The 18,121-nt window shown below is 40.5% G+C and overlaps 2 protein-coding genes across 2 annotated transcripts in view; both read left to right on the top strand.

Annotated features, from left to right (window-relative positions):
* LOC122669497 overlaps positions 1-12,552 on the top strand; it is a 34,404-nt gene extending 21,852 nt beyond the window's left edge. The window contains exons 7-9 of the mRNA XM_043866268.1: positions 7,943-8,026; positions 10,009-10,320; positions 11,403-12,552. Of these exons, the coding sequence (XP_043722203.1) occupies positions 7,943-8,026; positions 10,009-10,320; positions 11,403-12,289 (1,283 nt within the window). The 3' untranslated portion in view covers positions 12,290-12,552. The remainder of the gene's footprint in view (positions 1-7,942; positions 8,027-10,008; positions 10,321-11,402) is intronic.
* A 2,628-nt stretch (positions 12,553-15,180) lies between these two features.
* LOC122668318 (UDP-glucose iridoid glucosyltransferase-like) lies at positions 15,181-16,688 on the top strand. The gene is made up of 2 exons (XM_043864904.1): positions 15,181-15,670; positions 15,779-16,688. Exons 1-2 carry the CDS (start codon positions 15,181-15,183, stop codon positions 16,642-16,644), a joined length of 1,356 nt encoding a protein of 451 aa, XP_043720839.1. The 3' UTR covers positions 16,645-16,688.
* Positions 16,689-18,121: the final 1,433 nt, after the last annotated feature.

The raw sequence follows: 18,121 nt of genomic DNA on the forward strand, positions 1-18,121 counted from the left end.
ACCCAAGTACAGTGAACAATTCATATGTCATAGACACCATAGTCTTCCATGTCCCAACAATACAGTATTGTGAGTCTGTGACTGTCTATTGATATGAACTATGACGTGCTAGATCAAGTCCACTCATGGTCCGATGGAACCGACATGCATCGTCTTCCGTCTGCATGACATATGAATGCCACATCATAGTGTTTGAGAAGAAAAAGGAGTAGTTTCTTCTCAAGCAGGTCGAGATTTTCGAGATTTCGCCGAAATTTGGACCGAAATATTTGAAACTTTGCAGGTCTTAAGTTTCGTATGTAATCTCGTCTTGAGGAGCTCGAGATTCTTGAGATATTCAAGATCTAGCCGAGATCTTGGTGAGATTTGGAACTATGCTCCTCTGTTGCTATTCGCCAAGGCTGCCCCCTCTCCTCCTTCGTCTTCTCCTTGGCTATTGAGGTCCTCTCCCATAGTATCCATTATCCAATCCAAAACTAACCAGCTCCTCATCTCCCCTATCCCCAAGTGTAAAGCCTTTAAGCACACCCACCTCGCCTTTGCTGATGATCTTATGATCTTCTCCAAGGACAATCCCTCCATCTCTTCCATCATGTCCTCCTTCCTCTTCAAGGGCCTCTTTGGCCTCCGCATAAACCTTCTTAAATCCAACATATTTCTCTCTAGTGTCTCTGAAGCTGAGAAGGTCTCTCCCCTCGGTCTGACAGGATTATCCCTTGGCTACCCCGTCAAGTATCAAGGGCTTCCCTTGATCCCTGCTTTCCCTTGATCCCTGCTAGACTGATTGGTCATCATTGCACCCTGATGCTCGACCTTGTCCGCAAAAGACTCTAACTTTGAAAGGGCAAACTTCCCTCTTATGCCGGGAGGGTAGAGTTGATTTAATCTGTTCTCCAATCGTCCTATATCTATTGGTGTGGTATATTCGGGTTGCCTAATCCACTATCAAAGCCTTGGAATCCTTGATGTATGCTTTCCTCTGGAAAGGAGCGGAAACTTCCAGATTTCTTCACCCCCTCAGTTGGGTTGTTACTTGTCTTACTAAAGCTGAGGGTGGTCTCGACTTAAGAAGAATCCGTAGTTCCATTATTGCGGGTATCCTCAAGCTAATCTGGAAAATCTCGTCCAAACATGACAGTATCTAGGTCAATTGAGTTTACTCTTAACCTCTCAAGAAGTATTCCCTTTGGATAGTTCCCCAATTCCTAAACTCTTCCTGGGTCTGGCATAAAATCCTTCTTCTCTGCCCCATTGCTCTTAGAGCCACCATTTCTAGGATTGCTGATAAGGCCTCTACTTCCCTTTAGCTTGATCACTGGCACCCTATGTGAGTTCTCTTTTCCACTGTTGGTGCAAGGACAATTTACTTCTCTAGTATCTCCAAGTTCTCCATAGTTGCCTCTATTATCTCCCATGGTTCTTGTTTGTCCTCCTCCCTTGCCCCCTGCCCTCTCCTGGGTCCCGTTTCCTCATTCCTCTCCATTCACTCAGTTTCTTGGCTTCCCTCCCCTAATGGCCTCTTAAGCTCTTACTCTGTCTGGGAATTTGTCAAACTTCGTGCCCCCATAGTCCTTTGGCATAAGCTTGTTTGGTTCAAGGGTTATATTCTCCGTTATAGCTTCACTATCTAGAGAGCTCTCACCCATTGCCTTCCCACCCAATGCTTTCTCCTTCGTCACCATATCCTAGTTTCCCCCTCGTGTTCTTTGTTGGAATGGTATAGAGGACGTTGACTACCTTTTCTTCTCTTGCTCCTTTGCCTCTTCAATCTGGAAAAAAAGCTTTAGACACTTGTTGGCCCCGCCATAAAAGAATCCTTTCCTTCGCTAGGAGTGGCTTTGGATGGACATGACCTTCTCAGGCAGCTCTATTTTTTACATTGTAGTTAAGCTTTTGTTCAGCGCCACTATCACTTACATCTAGATGAAGTGGAATCTTCGAAGATGGACCTCCAACTCCCGTTCTTTTGACTTGATTTGGAAAGTGATCTTCTTTGATTCTAGTTCCAAGCTCCACCTGTTACCTCACCGTACTGTTAATGACTCCCCAAAGAATAGCTGAATTGTTGTCTCTTGGGGTTTGCATGCTTCGCTACTTTAGTTCCCTGTCCCTTCTTCTTAGGGCTTGGGTTTGTTGTATATAGCTTCTCCCCCCCCCCCCCCCTCTTGTGTATTCTCCCCCTTCTTTTCCCTCCCCTTTTGGGGTTTTAGTAATAAATTAGTTATTCACAAAAAAATGTTATTGTTTTGTATTTTAATAAATATGCTTATAGTATATCCTATGGTTTGTTTATTGGTTTTCTCATATTTGGTCATTACGAGCATAATTATATCATATTACATTGATATAGAAGTGTGGAAGGCCCTAAGAGTATGGGGTTTATTGGTTAACCAAGCTGTTTAACAAGATTATGAACACAAGGAAAATGCTAGATGAATGGAGGAGAAGCATTGTAGTCCCGATCTACAAAAATAAAGGTGATATTCAGAGCTGCAATAACTATAGAAGCATAACACTAATGAGTCATACTATGAAACTATAGGAAAAGGTTATTGAAGCCCGTCTGAGAAGAGAGACTCAGATCTCCATTTGGTCTTTATTGACCTGGACAAAGCCTATGACAGAGTCCCTAGAGACTTAATCTGTCATGTTCTTATGAAGAGAGGGATGTTTTGTAAATATTTAGATGTTATTAAAGATATGTATGAGGGTGTGGTGACTAGTGTGAGATCTATCCTAGGGCAAGGAATTCCCAATTACGATTTGATTACATTAGGGATCAACCCTAAGCCCTTATCTGTTTGCGCTGATCATGGATGAATTAACCAAGAGCATTCAAGATGAGGTCGAGTGGTGTATACTCTTTGCAGATGATATCGTTTTGATGGATGAGACAAAAGCAAGGATCAATGCTAAGTTAGAGTTGTGGAGAGCAACCCTGGAAACAAGAGGCTTCAAGATTAGTAGATCAAAGATGGAGTATATGAGGTGTAACTTTAGTCACACTACGATGGATAATGATATGGTGAAAATTGAGGAGAGAGAGAGATATCGCAATGTGACTATTTTAGAGTTGTGGAGAGCAACCCTGGAAACAAGAGGCTTCAAGATTAGTAGATCAAAGATGGAGTATATGAGGTGTAACTTTAGTCACACTACGATGGATAATGACATGGTGAAAATTGAGGAGAGAGAGAGATACCGCAATGTGACTATTTTAGATATCTGGGATCAATCATAAACAAGGAAGGTGACATAGATGATGATGTTTCACAGAGAATTAAGGTGGGATGGATGAAGTGGAGAAGCGCGACTGGAGTACTGTGTGACCGACGTATTCCTTTAAAGCTTAAAGGAAAGTTCTATAGGACTGCTGTTCGACAGGCTATGATGTATGGGGCGGAGTGTTGGGCAGTTAAGAGGTGTCATGTAGAGAAGCTATGTGTAGTAGAGATGAGGATGTTAAGATGGATGTGCGGAAAAACTAGGAAGGATAAAGTAAGGTAGGGTTGTAAATGGATAACCAAAAATCCGAATTCGATCCGCATCCGTATGCGTTTAGGGATATCTGTATTCATTTAGAGATATCCAAAAAAAAAATCTGAATACTCCGATAAAAATCCATCCGGAATAAATCCGAATACTTAATAATAAAAAAAATAAGTAAATAATGATCCTGAGGGTTTTTGAAGATTCAACAGGTTCTAGAATATAAGGAAATGAGAATCATGATCTAAGAGATATGGATTGAGAGTGAATTTTATCTGCTAGGGGAGGAAGGTACGGGTTACACAAGGTAGAGATGTAAACGGATGGTCGAAAATCCGAATTTGATCCTCATCCGAATCCGTTTAGAGGTATCCGTATTTGGCCAGGGAATATCCAAATCCGATCACATCCAATCCGTATCTGAGCCGAATCTGATCCGTTTACAAGCCTAGTAAGGAATGATTGTATAAGAGCTGATTTGGGAGTTGCCCTGATCAATGACAAGCTCCGAGAGAGTCGTTTGAGGTGGTATGGTCATAATCAACGGAGGCCTCAGGACGCCTCGGTAAGGAGGAGCGATATGATTTCGATTGAAGGAGCAAAAAGAGCTAGGGCAGACCTAAAATGACCATAGGAGAAGTTGTGAGGAAGGACATGCTTAGTCTAGGTCTTGTACCAATTATGACCTCAGATAGAGCCTATTGGAGGATAAGGATCCATGTTTCCACCGATCTAGCTGAGATTTTCCTGACTTCCTGGGTTGTGCCTCTTTCCTTCCTTTTTTTGTTTTTTAACTCGGTTTTGCAAGGATCGATGTAGCTGACCCCATTCAGTTGGGAGAAGGCTGAGTTTGTTGTTGTTGTTGTTGTATATTACTACCCTACTAGTAACATATTAACCAAACCTGAAAAAGTGTGTAACTATTAATAAGTAGTACTTAACAAACATAATTATATATTATAGATCATAAATCATTCAATATTATCTAAATATAGGTCAGTTTTCTAGTTTAGATGTGATACTTGGCAAAAACAAGCAAGAAAATCCAGGACTCGAGCCAAAAAAAATTAATTTTTAAACTTATTTTAACCTCCAGCTTTGATGTCTGATCTCCACTTTGATGAACTTTAATGCAATATTTTGCTTGTTTAATCACTCCTATATCCTTTTGAGTGTAGATGGGATCTACTTAGGTTTTGGCAAAAGAAAAAATAGGGTAGGAAGACGTTCTCTCTCAAAAACTGGTATTTTTGGATTTTAGTAGCCAAGGTGTTGGAGAGTATCCAAAATAAAGGCGTCTAGGCGACCCAAGGCATTGGAGAGGGTCCAAAATCAAGGTGGCACCAACAAGTCGACCAAGGCGCCTGGATGCCTAGGCGACGCCCTGACACTGTGTATCTATTTGTATTGGTTCTGTACATAAATTTTTTATGTATCTAATATGTGTCGTGTCAAGATTTATTGATCTGTATCATTTCGATACTTGATACCACGATGTTGGCCACCATGGTAAAAGGTAAAAAAAAAAACAGGATTTTCGGCGGTTCTCATACCAGTTGATGCAACCTGGAGTTTCAACACCCTTCTTTTGGGTTGCTATGGGCCCACCCCAGCTAATAGAAACTCAAATAATAGGGAGAACGGCAATTTCATAAATTCAGATACAATTTAGGCCCTTGAGAGTGAAGGAAACAAATAATAGGTTAAAAACTTTAACTGTAAATAAAATTTTCAAAAGAAGGGCGTTTCTGGTATTTATAGTGAAGTGGGGGTAGAGCTGATCTGGTTACCTGGACTGCTCCTCTTCGGGCCGATTCAGTTTGAAGTCTGCTTGGGATCTTCTCAGACCTTGCAGATTGGTGGTTGCTTGGTGCAACTTAGTTTGATTTCCTAGCCATATTCCCTGCCACAGTTTCACAGCTTGGAGAGCCCTTAGATATTGCCTGCCGACTCAGTCTTTTCTCATTCGGAGGCACATCCTTGCTGCCCCATTCTGCATCCTATGTTTGAATGGAATTGAAGATGTTGACCACTTGTTCTTCAGCTGCCCCCCTTCTCCACTCGGATCTGGTCTTGGCTTCTTTCTCGTTGTTGGCCCACTAGACGGTGCATCCTTCCTCTTCAGCGAGAGTGGATCTGGATTGACATGACCTTCAGAGGCCCATCAGCTTATGATTGTTTGGTTAAACTTGCTTTCTGCGCTGCTATTCACCACATTTGGCTTGAACGTAATCTTAGAAGATCGACTCCCAATTCCAGATCCTATCATCAGATTTGTGATTCCATCTCCTTTGACATCAAAAGCAAAATTGTGGGTGTGTATACTCCCAACAATAGACATATTGTATCTTCTTGGAACCTCCCCCTTTAGCTTGTTATAGGAGCTTTTTTGTTTGTTTTTTCTTCTCTTTTGTATTTCCCTTTTGGGCTCCTTTGGTAATGAAATTTTTATTCATCCAAAAAAAAAAATGAAGTGGGGGATGAAATAGAATTAAAGTTCAGAACTGAGGGGTTTTTGGTTAAATAAGGGAATCTGGCCTTTAGTTGTGAATAAGACAAGAGGTTGTCTTCTACCTCTCAAACAGAATAGGAGTTGTTCAGGATGAGATAACTCTTTTGTTTGATTACCAATCAACATTTTTAGGTGGTGATTCACAGTCCTTGGACCTCTTGAGTCCAACTAAAGGCAACCCTAGAAATCAACTAAAGAACTAAAGGAAAGCTCTGAATTCAGATCTGGTGGAAGAGAGAGAGAAGCAGATCTAAGTTTCAGTTCGAATAAGGTTTTGGGCTGGGCTTTGCGGGTTGGGTCGCCCAAGGGTAAGGATTTATCTCCTAAAGTTTTAGGAAGAAAGGGAAAGGGATGAGAGGGAGACGATGGTCAATTGTGACTGACTGTGAGTTATCACTAGGACTAAACAGGGGAAGAAGAGAAGGGAAGGACAGGAAAAAAAGGAAGGAGGGAAGATACGACTCACCTAAGAGGAGAAAGCTCTGAACCGAGCCAGAGAGAATGACAGAGAGAAACAGATTTAAGTTTCAGTTCGAACAAGGTTTTTGGCTGGTCTTTTCGGGTCATCGCCCAAAGGTAAGGATTTATCTCCTAAAGTTTTAGGAAGAAAGGGAAAGGGATGAGAGAGATGATGGTCAATTGTGACTGCCTTTGAGTTATCGCTAGGACTAAACAGAGGAAGAAGGGAGGGAAGGACAGGAAAAACAGGAAGGAGGGAATATACGACTCACCTAAGAGGAGAAAGCTCTGAACCAAGCCAAAGAGAATGACAGAGAGTTTTAGGAAGAAAGGGAAAGGGATGAGGGAGACGATGGTCAATTGTGTCTGACTTTGAGTTATTGCCAGGACTAAACAGGGGAAGAAGGCAGGGAAGGACAGGAAAAACAGGAAGGAGGGAAGATACGACTCACCTAAGAGGAGAAAGCTCTGAACTGAGCCAGAGAGAGAAGGATCAGTAGCAACAACTCACACCCATGAGGAACAATCTCAAGCTTCAATTCAATATTCACTCTACTCAATTTGTTGGATTACATGTATATAAACAAAGGAAGAAGACTCCTAATTCAACCCGAAATATAAAACAACTCAAACTAGGAAACTACTAGACACTCTCCTGTGTTTCCTATCTCCATAATATAAAATAGATAACATAAAAGATTACAAGATTAATCTCTATTGGCCAGAATCCAAGTTTTGACCTGGTTCATCTCGATTTGGGTTTTTCCAATCTGACTATGCCGGTCCAGCCACACACATGCAACTGCATCAGCGTTGGTATGGGAACTCCATTTCATTGTGAGGTTTCAGTTTCTATTCTAGTGTAGGCTTTGGCTATTTCTCGGCTTTCTTACCTTGGTTTGTGAGGGCTCTTGCTCTTCCCTCTAGGGGGATGTTGTTTCGTACTTGTAACATTTCTCTCTCATTTCAATAAATCTTTGTTGCTTATTATAAAAAAAGGACTAAGTTCCTCTTCACCCATAGAGGACGGGTCACCCACCGTCCTAGGGTTCACAACTCACAACCCCTCTTAGGGTTTTGGTATGTTCCAAAATACCCTCCCGATACTCTTTCCTGCCCTCTCCTGCCCCGTGGTGAATGGGGTCCCATTCACCATGGTGGAGAGAAACTCAGTCCAAAAAAGAATGTGTAAATTTCGAAGCTGAACTTCATTTTGAATTTCATTATTAAATTTAATATTCAGTTACACATCCTAGTGGAATGGTATATGCTTTATAGAGGGAACTTTGCTACAATGAGACAATTACATTTCCTTTACTGGATTTTCAGGACAGAAGAGGGAACTGGCTGTTAGATAATTATATTTCCGATTAGGTGTGGTTATACTGATATGCATATTTATGATTGATTGAACACCTTCGTTCATATATTTCCAACATCAATGGGTGATTTTTCTTCATTGACTTTATTTTTTATTTTTAGGTGTTAAACAGTCTGAACTATGGTGCGGGGGTACTAAGTTCTTCTCCCGTATGGCTGGGAAGCTCCAATCTCCAAAATCTCAAGGTATGATGATCCAATCTGATTGCAATCTCTCGATGGGACTTAGTCACATGGTAGGTCCCATCACCTCTATAGTTAACCGTGTGTATTGTAAACAATGAGAGACAGCTATTCCTTCCTCTCTGCATGTGTTTCTTTGTGTACTTGCTGTTATGATCGAAACTTTTTGATACGATGGATGAAAATGCCATCATCTAACCAGAGCCAGCCAACCAACCATTCAAGACTGTTGAGCCTGTATGTGCATCCATAGATGCACTAACAAGGAGCAGTTACACAAGTGGTCAACCATCCAGGTCCTCAAAAGTATTCCTTGACCAATGTGTGAAGGACTAAACCATACCAGGGGCATCCTAGTCCATTCCACAATCTCCAGGCACTGTCTTGAGCCCATCCAAGATACCTGATGGTCTGTAGCTCACAATTGGAACAAAGCCTGCCTATTGGGCCATGAGCTGCTACGAAGCACAAGACCGCAAGTTGCTCTTTTTACACAGAAAATTGCACTGCTGAATCCCCTTGATCTGACATTGACTCATACACTGTCTCTTGGACAGGTTCATCCATGAACCCTAGAGCTTAGGACAGCCCACTTGGTTCTTGTGTAGTTATTACTGCTGCATAGTGCTAATGTAAAGCAAAGTCAATCCTCCAGCATGGTCATCCCTGTGGTGTGACCCCTAAGGTTGATGCCTAGCACTTTCCCAGATCTCCAAGCATCCACTTCTGGTCGAGGAATCCTATACACCTTTCCAAGTGATCTTAGGTCCATCCCAACTCCATTGTAGATATTCCCACAAATTGTGAATAGTGAACCACAAGTTGGGGGCTGGGGCCTAAACGCACCCACACATCCTTAGAGAGATTTCTGCCTTTAGGGTTTTATTCCAAATGGGAATGCTCAGGGGACCACCCCTTGAAAGCAGTCCCCAAAAGTACCTGTGCTGTTTTGGAATCAGGAGCAACCAAAAGAAGCCCTAAGGCTGCCTTATAGTTGCCTTCATTCCAAACCAAGATAGGTCCTTTGAGGATGCTTTGAAGGAGCATTCCCCTTAGCATCACTGCATCCTAAAAGAAAGCAATAACCTGCTTGGAAAATTATACTGGGCTTTTCGGAGCGATGAACACCAGATTCTTGAGCTCTCTGAACCAGAATCATGCATTTTTCCTTTCTGGCCTCACATCATCTGTGGGCTACTACAGCAATGCAGAATGGCACATAGTATTGCAGCACAGTGCCAGGCCACTGGATAGATTGGACATCCATACAAGGTTGGAGCAAACTCAAAATTTACAAGGATCATACAATATGCCCATGACTCCACACAGCCTAGACCACTGTCAATGCTGCAGCCTAAGTAGAGGCATGCAGTCTAGACTGTAGTACTAGCTGCAGCCTATGTGACAGACACTCATCTGTGTGTATTGAAGTATCCAAGGTCCTAGAGTTAGTTGATGTCTAACTATTCCCATTACTGTGTTGCCCCTCTTTTGGGCAGCAGTACACATGGCACGTGTGGACTCTCTTTTGGGTGGCCATACACATGTATCGTTAAGGTGACGGGCCTGGTGGCTCTGATTCAATTGAATTATCCACATAAAAGCTTATGCTTTAGGTAGAGAAACTGATATGTGAAGTGCACTAGGGACCCAGAGCTAGTTGATGTGGGATTATCCCCAACACTCCCCGGAACGTGGTACCACTCTTTTGGGTGGCAGTATACGTGGCACGTGTGGCCTCTATTTTGGGTTGCTGTACATGGATGTATCACTATCATAATGGGTCTGGTGGCTCTGATACCATATTGAAGCATCCAAGGTCCCATAGTTGGTTGATGTTGGACTATTCCCAATAGTGTATGTGCATGCACGTCATGTCCTCCATAAACATTTATTTTTTTTGGGTGAATATGTCCTCCATAAACATTTCAAGCTTCTGTCGTCTAGTCTCCTTAATTGCTGATGGATGTTGAATCTGATTTCAGGACCTAAAAGACAGATTGCCAAGATTATACGAAATCTTGTTCATTTATATTCTTTGTTCCCATCAGAAGTAGTTTCGGTGTTATTGGAGTTCCTACTGAAGGCATCCGATTTCTCAGCTGGAAATAGGGTAGAATCCTCTGATAATTTGCTAGCGGACTACTCTGGAAATTCAAAAATCCTCACAGGCACAATTGATGACTGGAAATACTTAATAATGCGGCTGTCAAGCAAGGAACCGGAATTGCTGCTGACCATTTTCAAGTCAGTTCTTGAAATGATTGAGACTCGGGTAGCCATGAAAACTGAAATTGGTAAATTTTCTACTCCTTCCTTGGGATTAGTTTGTTTACCTTGAATATTATGCAGGTTTATGTGGGATCAACCTTTTATGGGGATCCCTCTAAAGTTCTAAGTGTTGTTGGGAGAACGAGTAGTTTGTGAGACTGTTTATTGAGGCTTCTTGGACATGTTGGTCACTGAGACAGCATGATTGACATTCTCTCCAAAACTACCTTTCACCACTCACATATTTTCTTTTATCTGACATCAAGTGGTTAAAGTTCAAGTCAAATTCACTTAATGATAAAAGATTTCTCTTCGTCCGCCTTTAACCCTTTTTGTTCTTGGATTGGTTGTTGAATAATAGGAAATCATGTGATGTCTGCATATGGCTTTGTCAAGTTACGTTTGCTTTTAAAAAATGGAAATGTTTATTTTATGGCTGGTCCAATATTAAACCAAGTGGTCAACCTTGAATTGGTCCACATGCCTTTGCTCCATGTTTGTAGTCCAAGACAAACAGCTGCATCTTTTGGCACTTTCACTTTCTTTTCGCTAGTTTTTTGCCATTATATTCCTCTGCTCTTTCCTTTTGATACTTGATTCATGAGAATAGCTGCGTCTTTTGTTTGTGCTATAGGTATTAAATTATTCCTAAATCAATGATATTCCTTGTTCAAGTTGGGCTCAGATCTGAGATCTAAATCAATCCGTTTCTAATCTAACCAGGTTAAATCAGGCCTATTGTTGAAATTTGTTTTGGAGATGGTTTGGATAATTCAAATCATGGTCTTGGAAGCTTGTCATTACATTATTCCCCCACCCCCAATCTCCTCTCCCCCTAAAAGATGAAATGGGGGGAAAAAGAAAGAGATCCAACCTTTTCGGGTCCCCCCCCCCCCCCAAAAAAAAAAAATCACTTTGATGTAGGGTTGAATATAGATACACAGGAATTGGATCCAAGTGGATAAATTAATGCACGTTGGATCTGGATACGGGTCTGCACAGATGTATCATGATACCTCTGTTGGATTCATGCTGTTTCTCAAGTAAACATTTTTCTAAAACCTATATTTTCTCTTTTTGGTTATTTCGTTTCATGTTTCTATGGCAGGACATTATTGCATTTCATCAGAGCATAAGGCTGAGATTGTTCAAATTGAACATCTTTCGTCACTGGTTCCATGGCTCCTTGGGAATCTTACTGAATTAAAACAACATAGAGACACAGGACATTTGGCTGAAACCGATGTCTCTGTGGTGGAAACAAGTGCTATATCAAAAGCAACTTTAAAAGAACTCCTACGGAAATGTCTTTTGATATTAGCTAGGGGCAACAAACAACTCACTGGTTCTACACTACTGCTTGCAAACATGACAGGAAACAGTTATCTGGTAGAGAGGATCAAGAAACTGCCTGCGGTAAACTTTCCAGACTATGATTGTACCATTGAAAGCTCTACATGTATGGGTATGGGAGACTCCCTTCTTCAACAGGAGAATGACATAAAACAGGCAGCGGAAAAGCTGGAGTCTCTTAAACGGCACCGGATGAAGGGTGAAATGGTCAATATAGTGCCACCAATTGTTGATGAGGGAACAGAGAAAAACATGTGGTCTGTAGCCAAGTCGTGGAACCCATGTCCAATTGGTATGTTGCCTCGTGCTTTAGGTTCTTCAGGCATTCTTCCTATTCTTGACAGAACAGTTGACCACCCAAAGGTCCACCATCAAAAGGTTGAAGAATTCTCCGAAGCCAATGAACACTGGGAGCTGAATCGTTGTAGTGGAAAGAGAGAAACGAGTTGTGATATTCGGCTTTTGGAGGGCTCAAGTGCCACTAAGAAAATGAGGGAGACATCAGATGGTGGTCGCTTGAACAGTCAGGATGGTTCATCACTGAAAGCCGACAAAGGTTTACTGATGATTGATGGGATTTGGAAGAAGGTTACAACCCAGGAATTACTAGCCATTGGATCTGCTGTAAGGATTTTGGTATGAACAACCTGGGTGGTTGTTTCTACATAGGTTGTGAAGGTTACAATCAACATACACTGTTGCAAGGCAGTTGAATACAAGTCTTGGATATGACAGATAACGAATCACAATATAACAGTTGTCATGACAATTAAGCAATTCTGTAGTTTAGTTTATTGCATTTATTATAATTAATCTATTTGGTTCACGTCTTTTTCTTTTACTTTTTATGTTTGATGTGGGAACAATTTATTGATAAATCAAAATGGGTTTACTTCTTATTTCAATGTTCCTTAATAATGGTTATCGTTGTGTAAAGGATGCAAACTTCTACTTAAAAAAAAAAAAAAAAGGTGTAAAGGATGCAAACGTGTAAAATGGAGTGCAGATAATGACAGTTTTTGACAATGAAACAAAACAATTTGGTTCTATATTCTACAATGCTTGCTTGCTGTACATGCTATTTGAACAAAAAGGAATCTGTGCTGCCCAAGGTCGCTAGTTTTCCTTAATGAATGAAAAACAGTTTATTGAGGAAGAGAAAGTCCCACAGGGGAAAAGAGTGAGTCTCCAATTGTATTCTTTTTAAGAGAATTGAAAAGAAATTTTATCAAGGGGGGGGAGGAGTCATGGGAAAGGGGATGTAAGGGGGAGACCCTATTTGTTCGTTTCTTATGGTGTCTGATGAGGAATTTATTTAGTTGTAGGCAAAGTTTGACTCTCATTAAAAGGTCAAGACTTCACACATCTGTTTTATGGACTTTTCCATCCCAGTGGTAGGCAAAGTTTGACTCCCATTTAAAGGTCAAGACTTCACACATCTGTTTTATGGACTTTTCCATCCCCTTAATATATTCTTTTTGTTTAAGTACAAGTGGGGCATCCTTCTCTGTCACTCTTTTCACAAGGACTAATACTCTTTAAATGAAAATTTTTTACTTGTATCAGAAAAAGTAGACAAGTGGGGCCCCTCCATTCTAGGGAGGACCCACCTCTAGAGTATGGGACCCATGTTCCATGGAGGGGTTAGCTCTGTCCCCACCTGTCCCCATGTGGGTAGTTGATTTGGAATTCTCCCTCCTCCCTCCTTTAAAATTGTTTGTATATTAAGCCCCAGTTGTTTAGAGAGGACTTAGGTGGAATTTTTATCCTCTCAATTACACTGCCCGTACTTGACGTCAAGTACATCTAATAGAGGGAGGTGGACCCGACATGGACCCTATCTCGGGCAATGTGTTCGGACAGGGGGTATGATAGTCATTTCTGCCTCCTCTGTTAGATGTACTTGAGGTCAAGTACGAGCAGTGTAATTGAGAGGATAAAGATCCAACTTAGGTGAGGTAGGAAAATGGTGATATGACACTTCAAAATCCTATCTCAATCTTGTTTGATTAATTTGGAGTGGTAAACTACATCATTAATTGCTTTGTCTGCTGATATGATACTTAAAAATCTCACCAAATTAGTGGGACTTTGGTTACTGAGAAAAGCAACTTTACTTAAACACTTCCACCTCAACAAAACCCCACCAACATGTGGTCCCTTTTCCCATCAGGACTTCTCCTCAATAAATTCCTTGAATTTAAGTGAAGGCAAAAGGTTTTATGCACAATCATGCAAGTGTACAACTAGCTTCATGGGCGTTTGATGGGTATAAATGCCTGATTGATATGATCGTAAGCCCTCCCTTCTATTTGACACATCGTCGATGCCTCCTCCCCTCCTGTACACGAATCCCTTCCCCATGAAGTCGTGAATGATCATGCATGGTGAATGATAGCGTGTATAAATCCGTTGGATGAAGATGAGGAAGGTGCACCATAAATCCTAATTTTCCATTCAACAGTTGTATATATAACCATGCATCATGCACAGCCGTGCACAAAACCTTTCGCCATACAAGTATTAAGTTTTTTCTCTCTTTTTTGAATCTGTGTGTCAATCATAGAGAAACAGAACATGGTTGTTGTTAATGATATTGGAATCTATTCAATGCAACAGACATGCCATTATTTGGGCATGTTCCTTTCTCCAATAGGTCTGCCGTGGATAATACATGGAATTAGCCCAGACTAGACAGTGACACACCTTCACTTTTTTTAGGGAGGCAAAAACGTGACCCACCTTCCTTGTATCACCTTTCACATCCTTATTCTAATATGAGTATGTTCTCTTTTCTTTTTCGTTTTTTTTTTTTATTCTCTTTTTTTATACACATTCCACCTATGGAGATTACGTGCATAAATGAAAATTTCTAGTCTGGCAAGTTATCTATATAAACTAAGCTTATTAAAAGCACAGCGACTGAGCTACTATGAATTAATTTTCAACAATGACATGGTCTAACAACTCCTTGCACCACTTTTCAACCAAAAAAAAAAAAAAAAAAAAAAAAACAACTCCTTGCACCACTTCAAGAATAAAAAATTTATAAAAAAAGTGAAAATGTTTCATATATGGCCGTGTATGACCAGGGTTAATACTTCAGCCGTTGGATTAATCGGAATATTCGATTCTCCTTCATCTATCCGTTGGCCGCTGAAGTATTGACCATGTTTCATACACAACCGTGTATGAAAAGCCGGTCCCACAAAAAAAATTGGGAAAATGTTCTATAAGACGATGGATGGGGTAGGATACATTAGCACTTACGTGTCTATCTCTCTCCTTCTCAAGTAAAATAACTTCACTGTCCTCCGATTTAGGATACCATTTTGTCACACTTCATTGGTGTGTTCATCTATGTCACTTCCTTAGAGAATCCTTTCCCAAAAAAATTATATGCATTAGTTTACGTACCTAATTCTAACTTTCTTTTTTTTTTTTAAATGTATGAAGTAATTCTAATCTTTATATAAATGTTCATCAGCAGGGGAATTGTGAGAGTCGTTGTAGTAATAGTAGTAGTAGTTGAAATGGAGAAGCAGCAAGGAAGAAGAAGATCTAGTGGTGGTGTTGGTGGTCACTTGGTACTTGTCCCATGTCCCCTGCAAGGCCACATGAACCCTATGCTTCACTTAGCCACCCTTCTTCACTCCAAAGGCTTCTCTATCACAATTGTTCATACACAATTCAAATCACCAAATCCTTCCAAATACCCACCTGACATCAACTTTGAATCCATCTCTGATGGAATATCAGAAGGTGAGGAGTCCAATTTAGTATCTCTCATCTTAAAAATCAATCGAAATTGTGAAGATCCATTTCGTGATTGCTTGTTGCGAATCCAGTCCGACCGCGAAAAAGACCCCATTTTGGGTATCATCCATGATGTTGGCTTGTATTTTGCATCAACCATTGCAGATGAAATGAAGCTCCCTAGGTTTGCCTTCAGAACAAACAGTGTGACTTTCTTTGTTGGTTATTTGCTTACCATGCAAAAGGGTTGTTGTCATCCAATCAAAGGTATGTATTTGACATCATATATGTCTCTGTTTATAATGGATTTTCTTCTCTACACATGATTCAATTCTAGCTACCACTATATATATATATATATATTTTGTGTCTCAGGTGAGGAATTGGAAGAACCAGTAACTGAGCTACCATTCCTTAGAATGAAGGATCTTCCAGAGGTCAAATCATCTGACTTGCATATACAAGTTATTCGCATGGCTGATACTACAAGGACTGCAACTGGAGTAATTTGGAATTCCTTGAAGCAACTTGAAGAAAATGCATTACACTTGATAGAACATGAACTTAATTCTGTTCCTGTCTTCCTTGTTGGTCCTCTCCATAAATACTCATCCATAGAAGAAACAGATAGAAGTTGCATTACTTGGCTAGACACCCAAACACCTAACTCTGTTATCTACATAAGCTTTGGTAGTTTAGTTAACATCAGCAGAAGTGAATTGGTGGAGATGGCTTGGGGGTTAGCCAACAGTAAACAACACTTCTTATGGGTGGTAAGACCTGGTTCAGTCCAGAGCTCAAAATGGGTAGAAGAACTGATACCCAAAGAGTTTGAAGAGCTAACAAGTGAAAGGGGTCAGATTGTGAAATGGGTACCTCAACAGGAAGTGTTAGCCCATCCTGCAATTGGAGGTTTTTGGACACATTCTGGTTGGAATTCAACATTGGAGAGTTTAACTGAAGGGGTACCTATGCTTTGTTCACCTCACTTTGGTGACCAAAGGATAAATGCTAGACTTGTAAGCTGTGTGTGGAAAGTGGGAATAGAAATAGCTAATAATGAAAGAGGATTGATAGAGAAGAGCATAAGAAGAATTATGGTTGACAAAGAGGGGATGGAGATGAAGGAAAGAGCCATGGATCTTAAGGGAAAGATACAACTTTCTCTCAACAAAGCTGGTTCTTCTAATGTCTCTTCAGAGAAGTTGACAAATTTTATCAGAAATGGATATATAGAATAATAATAATGTTCATGGGCAGCTTTTAAATCTTATAAATAAAAGTAAAAACTGTACAGATGAGAGCAGCAAGCAATCAGCATATCCTGAGTATGTATGCTTTTAGTTATTATATATTTACTTTTGAGGAAAGAGGTTCTTCCAGGCATGTTTAATTGTAGATGTTGCTGTCAAAACCAATGTAAATTAAGCTGTAATGAGCTATTATATGTATAGAGTATAGATCTCTGGATCCAGTTGATTTCCAGCTGGTTTACAAGAACTTCACAGAAAGATTATTGCACTTTCTTAATCAGCATTTTTTTTCCTTCTTATTTTGAAACTCTTGCAAAAGTATATATGTCTATGATGACAATATAATCAAAGTTCATTGATGGTTTGAAAAAATTGGATCGAATAGGTTAAATCGGTGGGTTCGGATTCCAATTTCACCCGATTCTTCAACGCGGAAAGAGGATTGGGTGATCCAATCTTAATCAGACTGATTCACCTGCAACTCCTCATCCACAACCCATTTTTCTAAGATTTCTTCGGTGTTAAGCTACCTCGGCTTAACACCGAAGAAATAGTGTCGAAATCGACCAAAACCCTTTGATTTGGGAGATCTAGGGAGCTTATTTTGGGGTTTAGAAGATATACCACAAGGTAAAACTCAAAATTTCCCCCCTTTTAATTTATTTATTTTGGCTATGTGATGTATGTTAATCTTAGGCAGACATTGAGAGGGGGTGAATCAGTGTATTTTAAAATTTTTCTCCCAAGCTGTAACCCTAACTGACCACTCCACTATCTACTGATGTCACACTCTTACAATCCCTAACAACACTATCATTGGGTACACTCAAGCAACATGACAACACATCCCTAACTAGCTCACACACATAGAAGATGGCATTGGCAATTGTCACATACAATGATACGCACTAATCTCCCTTTTGGCACTCACACATGCACCGTTTCACTACCGACACCAACTACATTGTCTCAAGCAATACTGCAATGTCTCTAGCTAGGGAAATCTCAAGCTTACCAGTCTCCCACACACATAGTCACAAGCACAAACACACGGTCGTGTGACACACTTGTCTCTCAATCACAAGCCTAAACATCAACTACCTCTATGGTAAGGTCTACCTGGTGTGCATATCCATCCTACCGCAAATATACTCCAATAGTCACAACAATAAAACAATCACATGTACAGGACACCAAATATACATGGTTCAACAGTGTGCCTACATCTACTGAATAATACCCTAACCAAAGTTTCGTATTATAACCAATACGCAACACAATTTTGATCACTGCAATGGCCAGGTGCTTCTACACCCCCTTCAATTATCTGTACAAAAGCAAGGGCTTCAACCCCAAGGTTTATACTACATCAACAAAGAAGACGTTACAACTTCTATGTGTTCAATTACAACTGAACACCCCTAATACAATAAAATTGGGCTTATATCAATGTTTTACAATGTAG

Source organism: Telopea speciosissima, chromosome 7 (genome assembly GCF_018873765.1).
Source record: "Telopea speciosissima isolate NSW1024214 ecotype Mountain lineage chromosome 7, Tspe_v1, whole genome shotgun sequence".
Classification (NCBI taxonomy): Eukaryota; Viridiplantae; Streptophyta; class Magnoliopsida; order Proteales; family Proteaceae; genus Telopea; species Telopea speciosissima.